Below are 24,483 nucleotides of genomic sequence, written 5' to 3'. Positions count from 1 at the left end.
GTTTGCCAATTAGAAGCATTTTGACATATGGTAACTGAGCCTCTTAGAAAGTGCTTCTGTTAACATGTATTTACTCTTCCACTTGCTGCTACCCATACACTCAGAGAGAAGAAATCAGGGAAGAGTTTTTCTCTGAGACTTCCAATATATGACTTCTCTGTAGGTATTATGATTTCAAGGAAATAGTGAAGAAATAAATTAATCATGTTGGCTTCCCAGTTTCTTTACTATAAATCAGCTTTAGATAATACTTTGCTTTTATCAGACATGGCTTCGTGTATCTCTGTCCCTCTCCCAGGGGAGGAAAACAGCTCATTTTCATGTGGCCAAACTGGATCCTTGCCTGCGAGCTGTGTCGAGGTCACAGCTGTGTCAGCCCTTGGGAAAGGAAGGCAGTTGCCATCCAAGTATTATCGCTTCAAACCTTCCCACTCTGACCCTGCCAACATTCTTTCTGAAGTTAGCACAGAATGTTCGTCTCAGAAAGCCAAACAGCCAATTCTGAAAAGCCAAGTAGACAGAATTCCATGTCTGCTTCTATCAGAAAGAAAACATTCTCAGTCCTTCATCTTTCTCTTTCTCCAAAGGCTCTGTCTCCTGTCTCTTCTCTCTTACCCAGGCCAGGTGCCTGGAAGCAGTGAAAATGAGAGCATGTTCACCAGAAAATATAGTGGTTAGCAAAAGCTGGTGACTTATGTGATGTGGATTTCTTTGAAGCCTTCCAGAGTAAATATGAGCAACTACTTATTTTTTCTCTTTTGTTCTCTTTGGTGAGTCTACTTGGACATTCCAACCAGCCCGTGAACTCTGACTCTGGCTTGTGTGATAATCTGCCTCTAAATACGGTGTTCCTAATGGAATCACACATTGCGTTGGTTGGCCAGCAGTCAGCATGGCTTATATGGCTCCACAAAATAATCTGTTGTAAACATCAGGCAGAAATCATGCCATGACTTTGTCACCCAAACAAAATGACGGCACTCTTAGTGCTGGTGTTAGGAGGTTAAAGGAGCAGGACTAACACATTAAGATGGGTGCCTGCGTTGTGTTCATGATCAGTCGAACAACATGATCATTTTGAGTCTAGTACACTAGGGTGTGTTTTATTCCAGAACAATGGCACTCAAATGATGGTGCTTTGGCCATTGGAGACTATCCCAACCTTCCCTTTCCAGGACTATTTGCCTCCTGTAGTTTAAAATATGACACTGCCCATAATTTTCCCTAGCATGAATTTTATTTAAGTGCTTCTTGGGGTTCTATCAAAAAGGCAATAAATAAGTCTGAACATGTCTAGTTTGTTTGCTTTTGGATGTTTGATTTTTTTTTTTTTTTTTCTAACAGTGAGCTGGAGTGGATAGGAAAGGATTATTTGCATGACTTTTTTTTTAACCAACGTTATCTCTGTCATAAAGAATGGAGCAGCTCTTTTGAATTAAGGCTATGTTCCATTTGGAGCCAAACTGCCTGGGTTCCATTCCTGGCTCCATTCTTCAGCCAAATTACTCAACTACTCTGCTACTCAGTACCTTGGTTTTCATCTTTAAAATAGACATGATAATAATACCCACCTCATGGAGCCATTACAAAGATTAAATGATGGAATGTGTGTAGAATGCCTAGACCAGTGCCTGGCACTGCAGGAAGTGCTCAGGAGATATTAGGTGAGTTTTTTGTTGCTATTATTAAATGATCACCAAGCCTCTAGGGCAGCACCCTCCAGTAGAAATAAAACACAAGCCACATACATCATTTTAAATTTTCTAGGAGCCACATTTAAAATTGTAAAGAGAAACAAGTGAAATTAATTTTAATAAAATATTTTATTTGACCCATTATACCCACAATATTATCATTTCTGTGTGTACGACTAGCCACATTTCTAGTGGAATAGCCACATATGGCTACTGGCTATTGCTGCTCTCATGTTTATGTCCTTGCCACAAGAATTAATGAATCACATAATTCAGAAAGTTTCCATTTCAACACTACATAATGTGCAGTGCATGTGAATAAAGAAGTTTTTTAAATGGTGGGGTGAAGGTGTTGTTATTACCACAACTGATAGCTTTCTTTGTTAATTATAGTTAAATCCTTTTGATTCTGTAGAAGGCCTTTCTATAATCGCCTTCATGCATAACTGTCTGTAGCAACAGAGGGACATGGCCCCGTAGTTGCTAGCTATTCACGGGTTCTATTTTTGCAGCCATAGTTCCATAAGTAAAATTTCTGATGCTCCAGGCTAGTGGGAATTTAATATCCCATCATTATTTTCTTTTTAGTAATGAGGCAACAACACAGGGCCTGCTCTGTCACCCTTGCATGTATGGTAAAGCTGAAGAGTTTCTGTGACCTTCAGCGTGACATTTCAGTTCCTAATGCTTACCCTGGAGTTTATTATTTTGCTTATAATGGACTCTGGCTTTGTTTAATTGCCGTTATATACCCATCCTATAAAATATTGTGCACATCAGCCTTTTAATGGTTCATAATTATGTTACTTTTGACTTTCTCTCATTTCCCCCTTTCAGCCATGACAGTCCCCCCCACGTCTTGTGGACGACAGTTCTTGCCGCACATGAACGGCGTGAATAGATTTCAACTTTCCTTTGATTCAAACCGACAGATTAAAAACTAATTAGTCTCTGTAATATTTTTATAATAAAAACCAAGTTGAAATGATTTATATATACTTCCAGCCAACACATTTGCAATTCAAGGTTAAAATTGTTCTTGAAACAGCACCAGTTAAAATGCAATTACAACTCCCCAAGCAGGGATAAAAGAAAGAAAGGTTTTACATGTTCACTTCAAAAGTTAAAAAGTCAATTTAATATTATGGAAATAAAAGCTTTCATTTATTTTTACTAAATGATAAAGACTTCATTAGTTATATTAAAGTAAAGATAAATCCAAGTTGTTTATTACCTGCCTCTGGAAAAGACTAAGTTGAATAAAAGGGCAGGCTTTGTGAGGCGGAAGCATTTTCTCCTTGCACCTGCCACCTTGTTAACAGTTCCCGATTCTTTCTGTGTTTCTTTGCAGAGTGCTGATAGTTTTATGTTGCCAATGGTGGGTGTCCTGCATGGAAGGGCCTTTTGGGTTCAGCTAAAAGGAATTTTAGGGACTTTTACCATTGTCACATTCAATTTTTCCACTGCAGTGTTACTCTTTCGGTGAATAATGCTGAAGCCCTGTTTATGTGTGTGGCATGAGGTGGCTGAGAGCATGAAAAACAGAATCACACAGACCTAGCTTTCTAATCCTCACTTCACCCCTTGGTTCCCGTGTGATCTTGAGCAAGTTACTTAATGTCTATATGGCCAGTTTCCTCCTCATTAATAATAATAATAATAATATGATAATCCCATCTTTTGTTTTGGGATTTTTGTGAATATTAAGTGAGAGAAAGCACATGACACTCTTAGCACAATGCCTTGCATGTAATAAACACTCAGTAAATATTAGCTGCTAGTGTTAATGATATAATAATAGTGTTATTAATCATGTTAGTTTAAAGTCATTATTTTAGACTAAAAATGTTGGAAACCAAAGTAATGTTTGTAAAGTGCATAACAAAGTACCTGTCACATAATGGGTTTGATAAATATACGTTATAAGGAGGGAGAAGCTGATAGAGCATCTTACACTGGTTAGAAGATTACAGCACAATCATAGTTACCACATTCCTCATAAAATAATAATAATAGTAGTAATAGAGGTGATAATAATACTTATTGAGCGCCTACTGTGTACCAGGAATTATTCCAAATGCTTTATCTCATTTCGTAGTACTTCATTTAATAGGAACAAAAACCACACGAGGTAGGTAACACTGTTATCTCCCTTGTACAAGTAAGGAAACTGAAGCTTAGAAACATTGCTTTGACCAAGGTCACACATTGATCAAGTAGGGTTTAAAAACAAGATTTTGAACCCAGGTAGTGAGAGTAAGAGCTTTGAGGTTGGAGAACAAGGCACAGGCCAGTTCATTAGGGCCCCACACTGAGAATGGGAGGCTGCTGAAAGCTACTGAACAGAGGTGTGACATGATTTCATGTACATTTTAAAGGGATCACTGTGTGGCAGATCTAGAAGAGTCGGACACTAAGCACCAAACATGTGGACTGGTCAGGGGCCCAGAGAGATACAACCTTACACTTAAGCTTTGTAAAGTTTGTCCTATGGGTCCAGCATTATGCAGAGCTGCCATGTTGCACAACTCTAGGAGGCAACTTCTCATTGTAGTCACTGTAAATGGCAGCCGTTGGAACCAAACAAAGTGGAGATCCATCTAGTGGTCAGCTTCACGTTTAGTGATTTTGGTTACAAGGCAAAGGTAAAGATCAAGGGACAACCTGAAGCAGCTGTGCAGTGATGGATCAGATTTCTAGCCCAGATGCTCGCTGCTCACCTGGCAAAGTGAAATACATAGACTCCCTTTGCCAATCCAGGGATTGTGGAAGTTTCCATTCAGTGGTCAAGCATACCAGTTACCAACGAGAGAGGTCACTGGCAATTTTCATTCATAGAGGAAGGACAGGGTTTTAGCGACCGCTGCCAACCTACTGAAGGATATTTGATGAGTCTGCTAAAAGCTTGTCCTCCTTTTCCTCTTTTGTGTGGCTATCAAGCAAAGCTATGATCCAGTTGACAATATAATATCATTCAGGTCATCAGTTCACTCTCAGAACCATCACATCCTTCCTTGGAAATCTTTGGGCAAGTTGAGTTAATGACAAGGAAGTGGCCCAGCTTTTAAGCTGAAGCATGTCATTAAGCTGTAAGAGCAATTTAAGCAAAAGCATTTTTGTGTTAAATTCAGAACCTGCCTCTTTTTACGGTTATATGACTAATTCTTTCCTCAGGCATCAGAGATAAACTTTTTAGGAGACCTAAACGCTAGCTGTGAAAGAATCAGGTATTCTAGAGAATAAACAAACCTTAGAGTCATATCGCTGAGACAGTCTCTTAGGCCATCCTTTTCTGGCATCTCAGAGATTAAACTATTTCAGGACAGGGCTGTCTCTTCCAGAAAATTTCCAGTCTAACTTGCTATGTATGGCAGCGCAGTCCATTATTTTAAAAAATCACCCTGCAAGTTAAGGAATTCCTCCCTCTAGTCAACTCACGTCTCTCAGGCTTCAATTTAAGCCAATTTCCTCTTATTTGACCTTCTCTAGATGTGGAGAAGAGCTGGTCAGCATCTTCCACATATAGGGACTTTTAATCAAATTACTCCTTACTTGCCTTTTCTTCAGGCTAAACAATTCCACTTCCGTTAACCTTTCCACACAGGAATTATTCTCCATCACTTTAATCATTTTGGTTGGTGTTTCCTCAGACCGTCTCCAGAGGGTCTTTGTTAATTCCAATCATGTAATTTTAAGAAGTTATTTTCTCTAAGAAAATCTGAAACCTTTCATTTTTGGATGATTTCAGTTCTGATTTTGGTACTCCTATCAAGTGAGTAGACATTGCTAGGTTGTGGTGATTTTTTCTTCAATACTTCCAATTATCTTCAACCAAGTGGGTCACATCTGACCAGCAGTCCCATTTTCTTTCTTTCTTTTTTTTTTTTGCTTTTATTTCCTTTCTCCCTTCCCTGTAAATAAAGAAGGAACATCAGAGGGAAGAATGGGAAAAAGGCAAATTCTAAATAGAGACCATATGAGTTGTTAGGAGAAAGGAAGTTACATGACTAGTAGGGAATTGGAATAACCCAGGAATCATGGGCTGCTTTTTCTTTTAGGCTGTTTGAGAGACCATCCTGGTTCTATTACTTTTATGAAAAAGCAGGAAAGTTTTCATGGTTTATTATCACTTTAAGTTTGCAGAAGACTTGGAGGGGAGGTGGAATGATAAGTGAATCCGTATACTTAAATGATTTTTCTTAGCTAAAATCACCATGTCAATTCATTGCTTTCTCATGCAAAGAGATCGAGTTTCCTACTGGAAGCAGGTGATTTTTTGCATCATTCTCTGAGGCTGTGTGAGAAGCACTGGGGTTAGTTTCAGACTTCAAGATGACCATCCAGAAATCCAGGTAACAGTTCTCTAATGTATTTTATACATTGCTGTAAGCCGGCTTCTGGTCCCCCAAAGCCTAAGGCAGCCACTCAATGCCTGCTTGGGAAGCATCTTTCTAACACCATTCACCTTGTTACTCTTTCCTGCAGAAAGCATTCTGGTTTGGCATTCCAGTAGCCGATGGGCCAGAAAGAGTTTATTCAATTTTTCCCTTCTTCATTCTATTTTCTTCCCCCACCTCAAGGAGTTAGTATTTTTGGTGGCTGGGCATTTAGATTATGGTCGATTTCTTTGGTGACAGGAGTAAGTTTGTGGTCCCCTGAGAACAGATCTCTACCATCCAGTCCCTGCTTCATTCCTCTTGTATAGTAGAATGACATTTTTAATGAGCAGAAGGTTGAGGGCCCCAAAAACATCCTTTGTGATAATAGAAATATGATCCTGGAATTTTTTTCTATTCTTTTCCATAAGAGTTTGATCAGCTGTCATGTGGGAAATGTTTTTTCATAATATTGATAACCACTAATCTTGAGGGCTTATAGGGGTAAGTGATTTACATAGATTTTAATCTTTCAACAACCTTCAAAGATAGGTACTAGTGTTATATCTGTTGTACAGATGAGGAACCTTGAGTTACAGAAAGCTTGAATAGTGTGACCATGATTATCCATCTGGTGTATGTTGAACTTGGGCAGTTTAACTTGCGAGTCGTGCAGTTAGCAACTTCGTGACTTCGCAGCTTTGGATGGCGAGTATTTAAGAAGATGCTTAGTAAGCACTGAATCACTAATGTTTAGTGAGCTCTTATGTGCCAGGAACTGTTTTAAGCATTGTACATGGATTATCTCACTTAATGCTGACGCCAACCCTATCAGGTAGATGCTGCTACAATTATCACCATTTTATTGAGGAAGAATTGAGGCTCAGAAAAGTTAAGCAACTTTCTCAGGGTCACAGAGTGGTTAAACCATAGAGCTACAATTCCCACCTAAGCAGTCTGACTCCAGAACCTACCAGTTTCACCGAAGTCTATGTTCCTTCCCATAATACGAAAGATCTTGGGGGGGGGCGGAACATGGGACACTGCAGAAAGACTGCGACTCTTGTCTGAGACACAAACTAAAAGAGTTCTGTACATCTTCAAATGAAGTGTTTCCTGGTTATTGGGACAGAAACCACAGCCAGATAAGTCTGTTGGCAGTGATTCCAGCAGGCAGCCTGTGTCCTGCTGGGCTTGTCAGACTTGGCATCAGGCACTTCCTACCATTTTGTGTTCTTGTCACCCTCACCCACTTTGGATCACATAGCTTTTCTAATCGATGTTCTTTTTTTCTCCCTCCTCTGGTTCTCTGTTCAGCTTGAGGCTTTTTATTCCATCTTCACTACGGAGCAGCAAGACCACGTCAAGTCGGTGGAGTATCTGAGAAATAACTTTCGACCACAGCAGGCTCTGTATGACAGGGTGGTGTCCAAGTCTGCCGTCCATGACGCCTGGAACCACGATATGACAGACTTCTTAGAAAACCCACTGGGGACAGAAGCCTCTAAAGGTATATTTGGATTAAGTTAAGTACCCTTGCCTGGAGGAAGATTCCTTATCATAAATTACTTTAAATTAAAAGGAGTTCAAAGCCAGCCAAGAATTGGAGCTTGGTGTTAAGAGCATATGTTTCTCTGCTAAAAGAGACTTGTCTGGGTGACAAATAGAAGCGGTTGTGGGAATAACTCCGTTAAATAGATATGTTCAGAATTGCCCTTTTGGCTAGTAATATATCAGTCATTCTCTCTGTATCTTTGCCTGGTAACGTCAACACTAGTTAATGTCTAAAGAAAGCTTTTGGGTGTCTTACTTGTTAACTGTTTTCCTGATGAGATCAGGAGTTTGGACCTGCCCCCAACAGCCTTCTTACTACCCACCTCACCAGGCAGGACTCCATCTCCAGCTCTCCACTCCAACTAGACATCGTGTGGCCTTTTTAAACTAATATTTAACAGTTTAATTCTCATATCTGATAAACAGAGGTTTATAAATTTCAGGCATCTTGATCTTTTCTATTTCTGCTTTCTCATGTGAAGTGAACATGAATGACTCTCCCAGGAAACTAGAAAGTCTGATTCGACCCTCGCAGCCCTCCCTTCAAGCCCTGTGGTCTGTCGTAATTGTGGTTTAGAACTCCTCAGGAAACACTGAGAGGAATAAGGCTGATCAAAGTGCTAGTACTTAGAAGGGAGGAAGTAATGAGAAGGAATTTTCTCTGGGTGTGAAGAGATGGATCTTTCTCAAGCCCATGGTCTCCTTCTTTGAAATTGTGACCTTGAGTAATATGGGAAGAGCTTGTGTCCTTTATCAACACTGGACGTAGACTGTGGTATTTTTGGTGTGGTAAGTCATATGGGGAGGTTTTGTTTCAAGAGATTCCCCACCCCAATAAAGGGACCAGTTTACTGGCCTATGTCCTTTGTAGGAACTAGGGGAGTGAGATTCTGTTCTACAAATAACTGCGTTGACGTGCACTTTGATGATAAGAATGGGCCCATTTTCCAGGCTCATATATCTGAAAAGAAGCAAAAAGAAGAGGAAAGGGAGTTTAAGAATGTGATCATTTCCTTTCTATCTTTATGGTTTTGTTTGAGGATGGTGAGGAAAAGCTAGTCTGGCCAGATTCCGGCAGCCAAGAAACGCTTGAGATTCGAGTAATTTGGGGCGGACACTTTGTCAAGGGCATCATTTAGATGTCAGCTAGAACAATGGGAAGGTTAAGAAGCACACAGACCTGTAAAATATCTTAGGTTGGGCTGGTGTAGAAAACCTCACTTGGGCTAATTTTGTTGTTTAAACCAAGCTAAAAATAGAGAAACAAGCGAACTCAAATGCTTTCTCCCAAGAGAACTTGCTTGGGAAAGAATGGGTCTCTTAGGATTGGCTGTTTTGTGAGAGGTGAATGTAGAGGACATGTGGGGGATGAGGAATTTATACCACAAGTGAGCACGCGATCTTGGAGCTCAGAATTGCTGAGGTTATGGCAGTTTCAGAGTTCTTTCCTGAAAAACGGGCTGAGCTGACAATATTTCAGCTGTGCAGAGAGAATGCATGGCCCTCATCACCTAAGAAAGTTAGAGAAGATCATAGTTTCTGTCACATTAAATTGTCAAAGTGGGCAAGATCTTCCACGGAGTGGCCTTTCTCTGAGTTTGAGCAGAGCCGTGAACCCCATCCTTAAATATAGGTAACCAGTTCTTCATTCTACAAGGTTTTGTTGCAATTATCTTAGTGTCCATTGCTGACTCCTAAGGTGTGTGAATATTAAAATGTCTTGTGATCTTTCTAGAGTCAGAGAGAGTTGTAGGTGCAGTCTTATTTCTTTTTGAAACACATTATTGGAATGTAACATATGGAAAAGTGCACATATAATATGTGTGCAACTTTATGAATTTTCACAACCTGAATACACTTGAGTAACAAACCCACAGATCAAGAAACTAACATCACTGGCTTCCCAGGAGCACCGCCGTCCCCCCTTCCTAGTCACTGTCCGTTGCCAAGATGGAGCCACTACCATGAATTAGCTTTGCCTGTTGGTCAGTTTCATATAAATAGAATCATCTAGTATGTCCTCTTTTATGTCTTACTTCTTTTGCTCTACACTGGTTTTGGGGATCATCTATGCTGTTGCATGTAGTAGTTGTTTGTTCTTTCTTATTGCTGAATTTCATCATGTGACTGTACCTGAATTTCTTCATCTGTTTCAATATACATGAATATATATATTAGTTCCATGTTTTTGGTGATTATGAAAATTCTTGAACATACCTTTTAATGAGCATGTGGACACATCTCTATTGGGTGTGCACCCAGGAGTAAAAGGACTGCGGCCGAGAGTACACATATCGGTTCGGATTTGGTTTAGATACTGCTCAATAGTTTCCTAAAGTGATTGCATGTACCTCTTTACACTGCTGCCAGCAGTGTGTAAGAGTTTCCTGTTTTTTTGCAGCCTTTTTTTAAGGCATAATTTACATACTATAAAATTCAGCTGTTGTAATGTACAATTCAATAACTTTTAATAAATTTATCATGTGCAACCATCACCACAATCCAGTTTTATAACATTTTCATCACCCCAGAACGTTCCTTCATGCCCATTTGCAGTCAGTTCTTTCTTTGGTCCTCATCTCCAGGCAACCTCTGATCTGTTTTCCCTTTTACTTGGTGTTCAGGATTTTGAGATGTGTCCATGTTATAGCATGTATTAAGCAGCATTGTTTTTTATTGCTGAATTGTGTCTCCATTCGCTTTTTTTTTTAACAACAACTTTATTGAGATTTAGTTCACATACCATAAAGTTTATTCTTTTAAAGTATACACTTCAGTGGTTTTTTAGTGTATTCACAGAGTTGTGCAATCATCCCTGCTATCTACTTCCAGAACATTTCTATCACCCCCAGAAAGAAACTCCATACCCATTAGCAGTCTGTCACTCCTTGTTCTCCTTGCCTTTCTTCCTCCTGTCCCCCTGCCGCCCCAGCCCGAGACAGTCTCTAATGTACTCTCTGTCTCTATGGATATGCCTATTCTGGATAGTTCATACAAATGGAATCTTACAATATATAGCTTTTTGTCTCTGGCTTCTTTCACTTAGCATCATATTTTCAGGGTTCATCCATATTCAAGCATGTATCAGAATTTCATTCCATTTTGTGGCCAAATAGTATATCATTGTATGGATATACCACATTTTGGTTATCCAGTTATCAACTGATAGACATTTCAGTTTTTTCCACTTTTTGACTGTTATGAGTAACGCTCCTGTGAACTTTCACGTTCAAGTTTTTGTGTGGACATATGCTTTCAGTTCTCTTGGATGTCAACCTAGGAGTAGAATTGCTGAGTCGTATGGTAACTCTACATTTACAGTTTTGAAGAACTGCCAAACTGTTTTCGAAAGCAGCTGCGCCAGTTTACCTTCCCGTCTGCAGTGTATGAGGATTCTGCTTTCTCCACATCCTCACCAACACTTGTTAGACATTTTTTCTGTTTTAGCCATCCTAGTGGATGTGAAGTAGTATCTCTTTGTAGTTTTGATTTGCATTTCCCTAATGACTAATGATGTCCCTATTTGTTTTTAAATGCGCATTTCGTGGAACCATGGTCCACATGACGAAATGTTCCTCCCTTTCTTCCCCAAGAAAACTCAGGTAATTCCAGAGCACCATAAGCCAAAAACCAACGACAGATACTAGCAATCATCAGGCAGCCTGGATGGCTTAGATTATTGATCTTAGAGATCTAAGCAGTAGAGGGCCAATACAAAGGAAGAGCCCCTTTCTCTTCAGTCTTCCGCAAAAAGGATTTCAAAAAGAGAAGGTGGTGCTCTGTAATCTTGCAGTAATTCAAAAAGAACAAATCCTGTCTGGTTGGCATTTTCTACCTGATCATTATTGGAAGCTTTCAGTACCTAGGAGAGCTGTGATGTTGAGCGTGGAACCATGCATTTATTGGGCTACTGTCACAGAAGAAAGAAATAAGCTAATTACGTAGGACAGGAGTCAGTAAACTTCTTAGTTTAAGGACTAGGTAGTGGGCCATATGGTCTCTGTTGCTACTCAGTGCTACTGCTGTAGCTGAAGACGGCCATAGACCATGTATAAATGAATGGGTATAGAAAATGTCTTCCAATAAATCTTAATTTATAAAAATAGGTAGCAGGCCAGATTTGACTTGGGAACCATAGTTTACCGACCCCTGCTCTAGGGGATGGCTCAGACTAAGATAGAACCTAATCATTAGCTTGTTTTAAGGTAAATATTTTCTGTCTTAAAGATGGTAGTGGCCATGACTATGAAAGTGTCCATTGGTTGGTTCTACTTTTCCATTCCACTGCAAAGACCCAAGGACCAATTAGAGGTTTGTTAACTTGGTAACCAACCACTTACCAGTTCACTTTAACACCTGGTCATCTCTCACACCAGAAGTGCAAGCAAAGCCTTAATGGACTGAATATAAGCACCCCACTTCCCTCATTCTCCTGGCTGTGATCATTAACTCGTGGTCATTGAGCAGCACTGTGGGGGATGGCTGAATTAATGGGCCCCTACTCTGTCGCTCTGTCGGGATGATTGGATGTACTGGAATAGAGAAAACAGAATCAAGCCTTCTCGTGCCAAGCACAAGATGCATGGCCATGTGAGACACCAAAGGAAAGGGGGGAAAAGTCATCTTAATATTGTATTGTTGCTGAAGAAAGACTTATAATGGATGTCGTCCATAAAAAATATAAAGCTTTAGTTCCAGTAAATGGAAACAATATTTAGGCTTGGTGGATTGTTCAAGGGACATCCAATTCGCCACTCTGCCCTTTGTCGGTAAATAACTTGGACAGACTTTAGGATTTAATGGGTTGTCATTTCAGTTATTCCACAACACGTCCCGGGCACATGGAAGAGCATTCGGTGATTAAGTGCTGAATACTGTCTATTGTGAAGACTTGGAACAGTGAGCGGAGAAAAACAACTTTCTTTCCAGCAAAGTGAAACATATGGTTTATTAATTTAACGAAACCTGTTCAAACCACAGTGGAATCAAAACCACTTGATCTGATAATTTGATTTGATGTCTCAATTAAAGTGACACTATAATGTAATAAAAGCAAAGGAAATGGGGAGGACACTGGGCTGCCTGCGTACCCTCCAGTCTCCTAAGCCAATGCCTCGTTTTTTGGAGGATTCTCTTTGCTTCTGCTGATCGAGGGATCCCTTTTTTAGCTACATTTTCAGTGCTAAAGATTGCTTCCTGTTTTGGTTAAAAGCAGTTTTTAAGGACATATACCACTGTGAGAATGCCTAAGTAACTAGCCTATTTTAATCAGAATACATTGAGAAAGAACATCACATTTTCCACCCAAATTAGCAAACAAAGAAGTAAATCCATGATTGCTTTTAAAAAGAATTTGACATTGAAATCATGGTTTTCTGCTATTTTTGGAGAAAATATTAATGTTGTTCTATTTTCGGTTTAATCATTTGCACTCCAGATTAATAAGCTTGAGTTACTTTATCTTATTAAAAGAAGCTCTGATATAAGCACTTAATTCCTTTGTAGGCAGCTGGCCTCCCAGAATCTCTTCCCAAAAGTTATCTTGTTACTTCCGGAAACTTTCAGCACAGAAAAGTACTAAGAAAAACACATTTTTAACATAGCCCCTGTGGAGTGTTTTTAACCCCCTTCTTTTGAAAATAACTATCATTGACCATTACTACTTTCTAACCTTGAGGGTGATTAAAAAACAAGGCAAAAAGTAGACTGTTTCTGAGACTCTCCAACATCCTGAGTTTTCATAATATTGAAGGTCGTGCCGTATTATAGCGAACATTTTTACATGCTCAGACCTCCCATGATTACTGGAATTTTATGTAAATATTTAAAGAGTTAGTGTAAGTTGCCTTTGATTAGTTGGTATAAAGTTGATGCTTCGTAGACATTTCATGTAGCATTAACTACTTCTCCTTCATGTCTCGTAGCCAGTGAATTTCTTTTCTTGTGTCAGACATCGTCATCTACCGTTACTGACTCTAGAAGCTGTGCCTGAAGCATCTATGGTTAAAAAGGCCATTTAAGGGTTTTTGTGTACCAGATGCTATGCTAGCCTTTTTCATTCATACATGATTTATTTAATCCTCAAAACAACCTCTGCCAGAATTCACTTTTCATTTATCAAATATTTGTTGAGCATCTACTATGAACAAGTTGTAGGCATTAGAAATAAAGATGAACAAGAGAGAAGAATCCCTCATCGTGGAGCTTACGTTTTAGTGTGGAGAAAGAATTAAAGTCAACCAGTGATAAGCTTCAGTGTTGCTCTGAAGAAGATCAAATTAGGGAGTGTGCTGAGTGGTCCAGTGTGGTGAGGCGGTGGGGAAGAGATCTTCCCTGGGTAGGGCAGGTGGTGATAAGGAGCCAGCCCTGCAAATTCTTAGAGGGAAAGGTCATTTGCAAAGGCCTTGAGGCCTAGGAACCAGCGTGAAGAGGAAGGCGAGGGTGAGGTCTGGAACAGACTTTTCTGGGTAAGGAATGAAGATTGTATTCTTACAACATGGATGAGCTGAACATGGTTTTGAACCCATCACTCTGACTGTTGTGTGAAGAATGTTTGCAGAGGACCTGGGTGGAATCTCTACACCAGAATGAGGCTGATAGAAATATCTCTCATCCAAGCAGATGACAGTGGTCGGATGAGAGTGATTCTGCTGGAGGTAGACATCGTCCATTAGGGATGGATTTTGGAATAGAGCCTCTGGGATTTACTAACAGTTCAGATGGAGGATGGGTCGAGGTGAGCAAAGAGAGAAATGCAGTATTATTGTTTCTCTTTGATTCTTGAAGGGTCTGAGACTCAGAGAGAGCAAAATGATGACCCAGACCCACTCAGCCAGGAAGTGGTTGAGCTGAGACATCAACCAAGATCCTCTTATGTCCAAACACAGTGTTCTTTCCGTTTTCCAAGGCGCTGCCAACTTCCAAATGAATCCATGAGCGGTGGCCTCTTTGTTTTAGATGTCTTCAGGTGGCTTGAACAACACAGTTTATTACTTCTTCCCTAAAAGAAGGAGCTTTAAAACTAAATGTTGCTTGTCGGGATCGGGTGCTCTTCCCAAACATTGGGTTTATCTTCCTAAAAGTCAGGTTTATCTTCCTAAAAGGAATCACTGGGGTCAGTCTTTATCTTCTTGGCCTGCTTTTGGTGGGTTTTCTTGGGTGCTAGGGCACAGGCTACTGAGGCCTTCGTCACAGGGTCAGTGCATGGGAGGGCCAGTGCACCCACTGGATCTGGACAGTGGGGCTTCTAGGCTGAAGATCTTGTGCATCCTTGAATCAACAGAGCCTAACACAGTACCTAGGACATAGTAGGTTTACAGTCATTGCTTATTGAATGAAGGAATGAATGATGAGACAATATAAGGCAGTGGGTAAGAATATAGATTTTGGAGTCAAGCAAACCTGGACTCAAATTCTAGGGCAACCATTTACTTCTCTGTGACCTTGCTCAAATTAATATCTAAGTTTTGGTTTCCGTTTCTGTAAAAGAGAGATAATAGTCACACCCCCCTCCTTGGCTTGTGGCCTTTTAAATGAGACATTGTAGGGAACAAATAGTACAGAGCCTGGGACATGGGAACTACTCTGTACGTATTGTACTTTCTTGTCTGTGGGTCAGCAGTGGCTTCTTTCTATGCTCAGGACAACTTGTGACATGCAGCGTGAGATGGAGAACACATTTGAGAATAAGGGGACTGTGCTCTCTTACTGGTAGAAGTGAGAAGCCAGGCTGTTTGAACTTGTTTAAACCTTTCCAGTGAAATCCACAATCCTTAACCTGATCCACACGTGCCGTCCCCCTCCCCAGCCCCATCTTGCATTTCACTTCCCTTGGCATCCTGCACTTCGGTCTGCTAGCCACCCTCCAGGCCCAGCAGGCTGTCCCTCTGCCTGGAAGGCCCTTGCCCCACCTCTGTGCCCCGTCGACCCCTCCTCAGCCTTCACAGCTCAGCTCTAGGGTCCCTTCCCCAGGGAGGTTTCCTGGCTGCCTCAGCCCAGCCATTTGTGTCAGGGCACCAGTTCCTTTCTCTTACAGCACTTACCACAGTTGGAATATTACATTTATTTCTGTGATTTTCTTTTTCGAATATCTACTCTCCCACTACCACGTGGGCTCCTTGAGGGGTGAAACTGTCTTTTCTTTTTTCTTTTTTGTTGGGGAGAGAGTGCAGTGCTCACTGTTAGCTCCTCAGTAAATATTGGATTGGATGGATGGATGGCACAGTTGGGGCATTTATCCTCTAGGACAGGCTGGGTGCTCTCATGGGAGGAGCTCAGCCAGGATTCCCTGTCGCCAATACCTGAATCAGAGAGGCTCCTGGGATTTGGGAAGCCATCTTCCATTTTGACCATAAGCTACCTGGATAAAAGCATTCACCTTAAAAAACCACAGAGAGAGGGCTTTCCTCTCTGTCCCAAGGAATAGCCGCTCTACCACACCTAAAAGCAGAGATTGAGGTACTTAAAGTGGCCAGTGCTGGTGTCAGGATGCTCCCAGGCAGAACTGCCTTATGGCGGCTGGGAGCTGTTGAGCAGATATTGTAACAGACGCCAGGGGCCATCTATCATTTTCACACTTTATAAATATTACCTAATTACTTCATCATCTATATCTAGGCAGGTAGACAGAGTTTGATCTTCAAGGCCGACTTAGCAACCCCCCTACGGCTTCAGCTTTTCTTTGCTGTCTAGAAAAATCTTCTGTGATGTTGGGTTTATTTGTGTGGGTGCTGTGGTCTTTTGAACAGCAATCTGGAAATTAATAAAAGCCAACAGCATCCTTCCTCCCAGAGCAACACACTTCCTCTTTCTCTCGCTAACTAGCATTCACAACCCATGAGCACGAGGCTCCGAGGTGTCTGTGTGCATCTCCTTAAAGTCATGGGAGGAATATATAGCTGGGAGACAGACTCTTTATCTTCCCCATTTTTCCCACTGATTATTCCGTAAGCAAACATGGGTTCATTGAGGTTGTTTTTCCTCAGATACAAGGAACATGGATAGAACCCTTGGCTTTCTCATGGCATAAAAAACGGTCTCAGCTCCCCAGCCCCTGAGGCCTGAGAAGCAAAGACCATCCCTAAAGACACAACAGTGGGAGCCCATGTTGAGTCCTCTCGAGTCGTCTTTTTCTCTTTCCTTCTCAGCACAGCTAGCAGTCGTCATGGTTGCTGGCTTCACTCCTGTGCCCTCCCTGGATTGGTTTTGTGATTCCAAAGCACTGGCTTGGACCAAAATGAGTGCCTTGGCTGTCCCATTTCAAATCTCTGCCTGTGTTGAGAACGCACTGTCTGTATGTCTGACACTAAATGCTGACAGGTATCATATATCAAATGCACAGAACCCTGCATTTTCTCTTCTTCTGGGCTGGCACCAGGAGATGCTTCCCAGAAGAGAGGAACCTTCTCATTGAGGAGTGTACTAACCATTTAAAACTGTTGGTTTCCACCAGCCAACTAGAAGCCCAATCTCCTCAGAGGATATGGACCCATATGCTGGAGGCAGCCAAGAGGCCAGGCCATGGTGGCTCAGTCCCTCCCATTGGCTGCACAGGTGATTTCCAACTGGGTCCCGCTAGGGACACTGCCTGTTCACAGGCTGTTCTCTCCATGTAAGTGGCAGGCTCTCTGTTCTTCTCTTAACCAAGCCCAGGAGGGGCTGCTTGAAGCCTGTCCCCAGTGTCAGAGACCCTGGAACCATAACAGATAGGGCCATCCTTACCAAATAACCAGTTGGTGCAGATGTCTTATCTGGGAGTTGAAATGAGGTTGGAATCCAAATTATGGGGCTCATCCTGTGCCCTCCCTGAACCAGAACTAAGAATAAATAAAAGAGATAGGTACCAAGGAAGAGTCAGAGATTCAGAGCTAATGAGGTGAATATTGGACAAGAGCCAGGACACTCCTTTTAAAATATAATAAGGTTCCAAGCTTCAGTGATACCAAATTCTAAGAGAAAGTTATTTGAAGTAAAAATTATTTTAAATTGAAACATGTGAGGACACCCTGACCTACTGGATCATAACTATCTAGACTCTATAATTTAGATAAAAGCCTGGCCAAACCCATCAGTGTGAGTCACTAGTGGATCACTTGACATGGCCATTGGGCTCACTTCATAAAGACAGCTCATGGGATCTTAGATCTTGGATGGCGTTTAGATAACAGCCATGCATTACTGAGGGCAACTGTTAGACTCTACTTTAAGTGACCAGGTGTTTCTTCATAATAAAGGGGGCCATACCATCATCTCAAGCAGTGGGAAATAGGAGACTCAACAGGAGAAAACCCAGCTCCAGGACCAGGGCACTGGGCATTTGCCCACGCTAGACGTGCAACCTGGTCCCTGGTACAGACCTTCAGTGGGAGCCCATGACTAAAGCAAGGCAGTGGGAGAAGGTGGAAGTTAGGAGATAACCATGTGGAAAGGATGCTGTGCTTAATTAAAGTGGGATAGGTCCATTTTGCCCTTTTGGCAGGAAATCACAGCATCTTAAAGTTGTAAGGGAGGGAGGGTCCCTAGGGTACATGGAGTCCAGCCTTCCACCCAGTGTCTGAGAAGCAGCTATTGTCAAGTGAGGCTGGTAAGATGCATCATTCTGAACTTCGTCACCTCCCTTAGCGCCGATCTGAACAATGCTTTTTCCTGCACAGGACATGAACACCTCCCATGGCCTTTAGCCCTCAGTGGAAGAGGGATATCATGTAGAAAAAAGCCTCCAAGGAGGGAGGAGAGGTCAGGAGAGAGTAATGTGGGAAATTCAGAACGGCATGCTTGGAGGACTGGAGCATTGAATTTCTGCCTCTGCCTTCCGAGACACTGGCTGCTGCTGCTGTTTTCTGAGCATGTGGCCCTGTTATATGTGCAGCAGAGACAGCTGACAGGATCACAAAGAGTTTTCAAATTTGCTGTCTTCCATGGTAATTGTCACACAGAGCATCTAATGCTCAGTTGTTGGCTGAGAAACTGAATTGCACACCAGGGCTTATTGGTGGGAATGGAGGGGAAGCCATTGGGTGTAGAAAACAACTCCACAGGCGGGGAAGAAAAACTTAGAGTTCTCCCTCTTGCATAGGGAAGAGCCCAGTTCTCTGCTTCCTGTGTCTCTCCTTTCCTTTCACACAGAGCACTTCCCTTCTGTCGCTTCTAGCATCAGATGTGTGGAGGGTTTTCCCCACAACAGACGATTTTCTCTAACACCAGCTGGGTGTCCTGTGATTTAACGTTTCTGACACTGTCTGCCTACAGATAGCATCAGATCTCACTGGTGATGGGCTCAGTCCCACAAGACTGCTCCCACCCCACTTCAGATGCCAATCGTAAGTCATAGGTCCCTGGGTTACCCACAACTCCTGTCTGACTTGGCTACAAATCAGAGGTTCCCACCATCCTCTCCTTGGGTTTGATTAATTTGCTAAAATGGCCCACAGAACTTAGGGAAACGCCTACTTACACTTACTGGTTTACTAAAGGATATGATAAAGAATACAAATGAAGAGACCAGCTCTGGGGGTCTGGTGGTGAAGATTCTATGCTCTCACCTCTGAGGCCTGGTTTCATTTCCTGGTCAGGGAACCACACCACCCGTCTGTCAGTTGTCATACTATGGTGGCTGTGCACTGCTGTGATGCTGAAAGCTATGCCACCAGTATTTCAAATACCAGCAGGGTCACCCATGGTGGACTGGTTTCAGCAGAGCTTCCAGACTAGGGAAAAGGACCTGGCCACCAACTTCCAAAACACTTGGCCATGAAAACCCTACGAGTAGCAGCGAAGCATTGTCTGGTACAGCTCCAGAAGGTGAAAGGATGGTGGAAAAAGACTGGGCAGAGTTCTGCTCTGCTGTACACAGGTCACTAGGGGTTGGAATTGACTCATTGGCACTAACAGCCAGATGAAGAGATCCATAGGGCGAGGTCTGGGAGGGTCCCACATGCAGGAGCTTCTGTCCCTATGGAGTTGGGGTGTGCCACCCTCCTGGTACCTGGATGTACTCAACAACTGGAAGGCTCCCTGAACCCCATACTTTGGGGATTTTTATGGAGGCTTCATCACATAGGCACGCTTGGTTATTAATTCCACTGCCAGCCCCTCTCTGCTGTGTGGAGAATGGGGGCATCTAACTGTGGCTTGGTCTTTCTGGTGATCAGCCTCCATCTAGGAGCCCAGCCAGAGTCACCTCATTAGAACAAAGGATGCTCCTAATGCTCTTGTCACTTAGGAATTTACAAGGGTCTTTGGAACTTTGTGCTGGGGCAGAGACCAATATATGTATTTTCTCTTATAACAGGTTACAGTTTGCATGAGTTAAAACACACAGATTTAAAACTTGAAGGCAGTTGTCCTAGTGTTTGGTGGAGCTTGGGTGCAACTGTGCTCCAGGGTCTCCCACATCATGAGAAAGTGGCCATTCGGCAAAGTCTGGCCTCGAGTCAGACCCAGCCAGGAACAAAGTCAGCTCCAACACTTACTAACTTTGACCTGGTCTCAGACCATCCTCCTCCTCTTTCTCCCCTTATAGTCATGCTACTTTTCTTTCCAGTGTTTCCACGACAGGGCCTTTGCACAAGCTTCTTTTTTGGTCTGACATACCTAAGCTTCCTTCCTTCCTGCTCACTTTATAAATACCTACTCATTGTGCAGACTTCAGTTTAAACATCAAACTCTGCTCAGTAAAACCTTCCTAACCAACCCCCCAAATCTAGGTCAAGGTCCTTTATTAAACCTTTTTACAGAATTACTGTAATATTTTCCTTAAAAGCGTGTAATTATATAATCCTTATTGCTGGGAGTATTTAACCTTTTGGTGTCATGGACCCCTGTAGCTGACTGCTGGATCCCTTAGACCTCTTCTCATATTGATGTTTTGTCTGTTTTATGATTTTTGGGTTTTTTTGGTGAGGAAGATTGGCCCAGAGCTAACAGCTATGGCCAGTCTTCCTCTTTTTGCTTGAGGAAGACTGTTGCTGAGCTGTCTGTGCCAGTCTTCCTCTATTTTGCATGTGGGACGCCACCACAGCATGGCTTGATGAGCGGTATGTAGGTCTGTGCCTAGGATCTGAACCTGCAAACCCTGAGCCACTGAAGCGGAGCACACAAACTTAACCACTATGCCATCAGGCCAGCCCTTCATATTGATGGGGTTTGCTGCATCAAATAAAAATATAATAGATTACAAAGGAAGCCAATTATCCTCAGATATTATAAAAAAAAATTAAGTTGTAATATAGTAATTTATCTGCTTCTTGATGAAGGCATTAAATTATAAAATCTAGCAACAGGTCTAATAATCGTTGTAATTTTGAAATAATAATCATGAAGGAAAATTTGAGATCTTGGCAGCAATGGCATCTAATAGAAATATATCTATTTCTATTGGTGATGTCATACAGGTCCTGCTAACACTACTGTGGTCTATTGCCAACACTTTGAAATATAAGGAAATGCTAAATTTAGTTAGAGTAATGAAAATAAAAATGTGTTTTTTCCTATGCAAATTCACGAATTTCTGGGGATTCTATCCAGAACCCCTAAAGAGCCCCAAGTTAAAACTCTGTTATTGGGGATTGTGTGGTTGATGTCTGTTTCCCCTCTGGGCCATAATCTATAGGAGGTCAAGGACCATGTCACCTTGAGTTCACCTTTACCCCTAGTTCCTGGTCAGGGTCCTGGCATGCAGCAGGTGTTCAATAAATATTAAACAATAGCTACTCCTTATAGCACACTTCCTATTCTACAGCCAGCACGTGCTTGTACATTTCATGCATTTATCCCAGAAGGCTTTACCCAAGCTTTGTCCAAGACCACACAGCTGGTATGTCCAGAACCAGAACAGTCTGACTCCGGAATGAGTGAGTGAGTGAATGAATGACTCTTTTGAATCTCGGTCTCTAAAACAGAGGTAATGAGGGAGCCAGCAGCCCCACACAGTTACAGTGAGAATTTGATGAAATGATTTGTGAAACATGCTAACTCAGCCCAGAGCCAGGCTCATCAGATAGGACTCGTTACTATTGCAATGTCAGCATGGAATGGCACAGGATAAAGGTCTTGCGGGTGGGCGCCCTGGCACCCCTGCATATATTTCTAGCATCCACTGCATTTCTAATGAGGGAGAATGGTGACTGGGCTGCATCCACTTTTAGATGGCGTCCAAGGAGCTGGAGGCTACTCTGGAAATTGTCAAGAGTCCCCACACTCTCAGCTGTCGTTGAGAACAGAGAAGACACAGAAGGCAGAGGGAGAAGGAAGAAAGCTTTTTGTGCAAAGGGTGGTCTGCCCAAGAAGCCACAGCCCTGAGGCTGTATAGATGCATAGCGCCTGTGTGGGATGGTTTTCACCTTTTGAGCTCTTTGAGTAACCCTCTTGACATCTTTATTACCATCTTGCAGAGAGGAAAACAGATGTGGGAGGTGTATGTGGCTAGAACATACGTGACTGTCTCCTTGCATCCCCCACCCTCTCCAGTGTGGAATATAACAGACTGGGTTCCACTTCTGAACCTCCCTCCTTCTCTGTGTCCTTGGCTCAGTCCAGTGACCTGGTATCTCTGGATCCAAGTGTCCTCATTCATATTTAGTGGAGAGAACAATTAAGCCCACCTCTTAGATTCAGTATGCCTGAGTGCATCATCTGACGTGAATGCATAGAGACTGGCCTTTGGCATGTGCTTGGCAGCTGCCAGCCCCGATTAGATGTGACTCGGATGTTGTAAAGCCCCCAGATGCTGGAGCTGGGGTCCTGCTTTGATGTCATCCTTCCTGGTTCTGGCACCTTCTCCCGTGCAGTTTCCCTTTCATGAGCTCTCAGGTGGGGTGAGGGAGGTTACTCCCAGGAGCACCGAGATTCCAGGTTTGAAGTCGGATATGGTCTGCTTGGGGGGATTTCGTGTCTACCTAGACCTCTTTGATATAGCCCTGCAAAAAGAGAAATCCTTCCCTGAGGCCATTTCTTTGGAAATTTCCCCTAAAAGACTCCATATTCAAGGGTTCTTAAGCTGAGCTGGGGCGATAAAGAAATGACAGGCATTTAAGCTGTCGAAGGCAAGGCTCATGGCTCTATTCCACCTGAATCGTTCCCTTCTGCTTTCAGAGAAGAGAGACTCCTGCTCTCTCTCCCTGCCAGGCAAGTCCCTGGGAGGAGGCATCCCCTCGGGGTCCTCAGCTGGCTTAGGCCACGCCCCTCTGACACCACCCTATGTGGTATATAAGGTCGCAACACTCCCTCCCGCCACCCCCCAGGAGGCAGAAGTTCCATTTCTGTTGACAAGCATTGTGAAAGAGTGAATTGGCACCAGATTGCTTTGTTTGAGCAGTGCTGTCTCTCCGACTCCTGATCAATAAGTGGCCTGTTGCCACCAGTGTGAAACTCCGAGGGGGCCAGTGCTGGGAGGAGGCGCCCGGGGAGGGCCTTCGATGGTTTAAGGCACTTGGAAGTTACATTGACTTTTACACAGAATGTATCGCATTAGTTTATCTAACATCCAAAATGAAGAGGATTAGGGGTGAGGGTGGGGCAACCTGCATTTCTTTGTGGAACCACTGAGAAAATGTCCTTGACATTGATTTAGAATCAGAGGACCATAGGTGCTCTGCTAGAAGCCTCTTCATTATTTAACGAAGTCTGGGATCATAATTAAAGGTGGTTCAGAATGAAGGCAGAAATTCTCGGAGCTGGCACCCAGCATCATCCGAGATGCCTGTGGAAAGCAATCAGACACTGGTGGGAATGTAATCAGGCCCCTGAGAAGGGGAAGGCTGATGGCAGGAGCACCTTGCAGGGGATATTTGTTTAGAGAGCGAAGTGTGGCACCTCCTGCCTTGTTAAAAGGCTTCAGTTTTGTGCAGAAGGGTATGTCAAGGTGACTGGCTGACTTACGTCAGGTGCAGTTGCGATGGCCTTGTCAAGGGTGTTGGGTACCTGCTCTGTGCCTACGACAGTGCTCCTGGTGCCGTTTTAGACTAGAGGAAAACTCATCTGGCTTTTGGGGCCAGGCAGCTGTGGGTAAAGCTGTTTGAGTAAAGGCAATAGGGAATGGTGTAGACTGAGGCAAATGTGAACACACACCCCCAGTCCAAAGGAGAGGCTTCTCTGCTGCCCTGGGTAACCATTGCCATGTGTGCATGCAGGCCCACTTTAAAAATCCAGCTTTATATGTAAAGTATACCAATTTATAAAACACTGTGTGGGCCCAGCAGCTTGTCCCTGTATGTACCTCTGGGCTGGCCAGAGGTGAGTAAGTGAGGAGGAAAATGGAAAGCGATGAGGTTGGAGATATGGAAGAGAATCATATCACACAGGGCCTCTAGACCCATGGAAAGACTAAGGATTTTATGTCATCCACCCAACAGGCCCTTTATTCAGCCAGTATTTATTGAGAGCCCATTCTGTGCCAGGCTCTGTTTTAGCACCAAGGATAATATAGCAAACAAGACAAAAAAGTTGCCAGCCTAGTGGGGGGAAGAAGATTGGTTATTACAGGTAGTCAGTTAAGCCACCCATCGAATTCCATGTGACACTAAGTGCTGGGAAGAATCTCCGCTCCGCGGGGCAGTGGGCCTCTGAAGCTGTGCTGAAGGGCAGAATTGGGTGCTGAGAATACAAATGCAGTTGGTAAACATCTTTCAAATAAGGTGTGGCCTCCCTTTATCTTCTAGGTCTGGGATCAGCCACCCGCTGACCCATGGGCCAAAACTCACTCGCCACCTTTTGTACAGCCATAAGCTAGGAATGCTTTTTATATTTTAAACAGTCGTGAAACATTAGAAGAAGACCTCATGACACGTGAAAATCGTATGAAATTGGAATGTAGTATCCATAAATAAAGTTTTATTGGAGCACGGTCATTCGTTTACATATCG

At 42.8% G+C, this 24,483-nt stretch overlaps 1 protein-coding gene across 6 annotated transcripts in view; it reads left to right on the top strand.

Moving 5' to 3' along the window:
• Positions 1-24,483, top strand: part of PTPRG (protein tyrosine phosphatase receptor type G) — a 675,839-nt gene that overhangs the window by 539,385 nt on the left and 111,971 nt on the right. For all 6 annotated transcript variants that reach the window (XM_023621202.2, XM_070238719.1, XM_023621201.2 and 3 more), the window contains exon 8: positions 7,388-7,580. In XM_023621202.2, the coding sequence (XP_023476970.1) occupies positions 7,388-7,580 (193 nt within the window). The remainder of the gene's footprint in view (positions 1-7,387; positions 7,581-24,483) is intronic.

This window comes from Equus caballus, chromosome 16, assembly GCF_041296265.1.
Source record: "Equus caballus isolate H_3958 breed thoroughbred chromosome 16, TB-T2T, whole genome shotgun sequence".
Classification (NCBI taxonomy): domain Eukaryota; kingdom Metazoa; phylum Chordata; class Mammalia; order Perissodactyla; family Equidae; genus Equus; species Equus caballus.
This window is presented reverse-complemented; position numbering and strand designations above follow the sequence as displayed.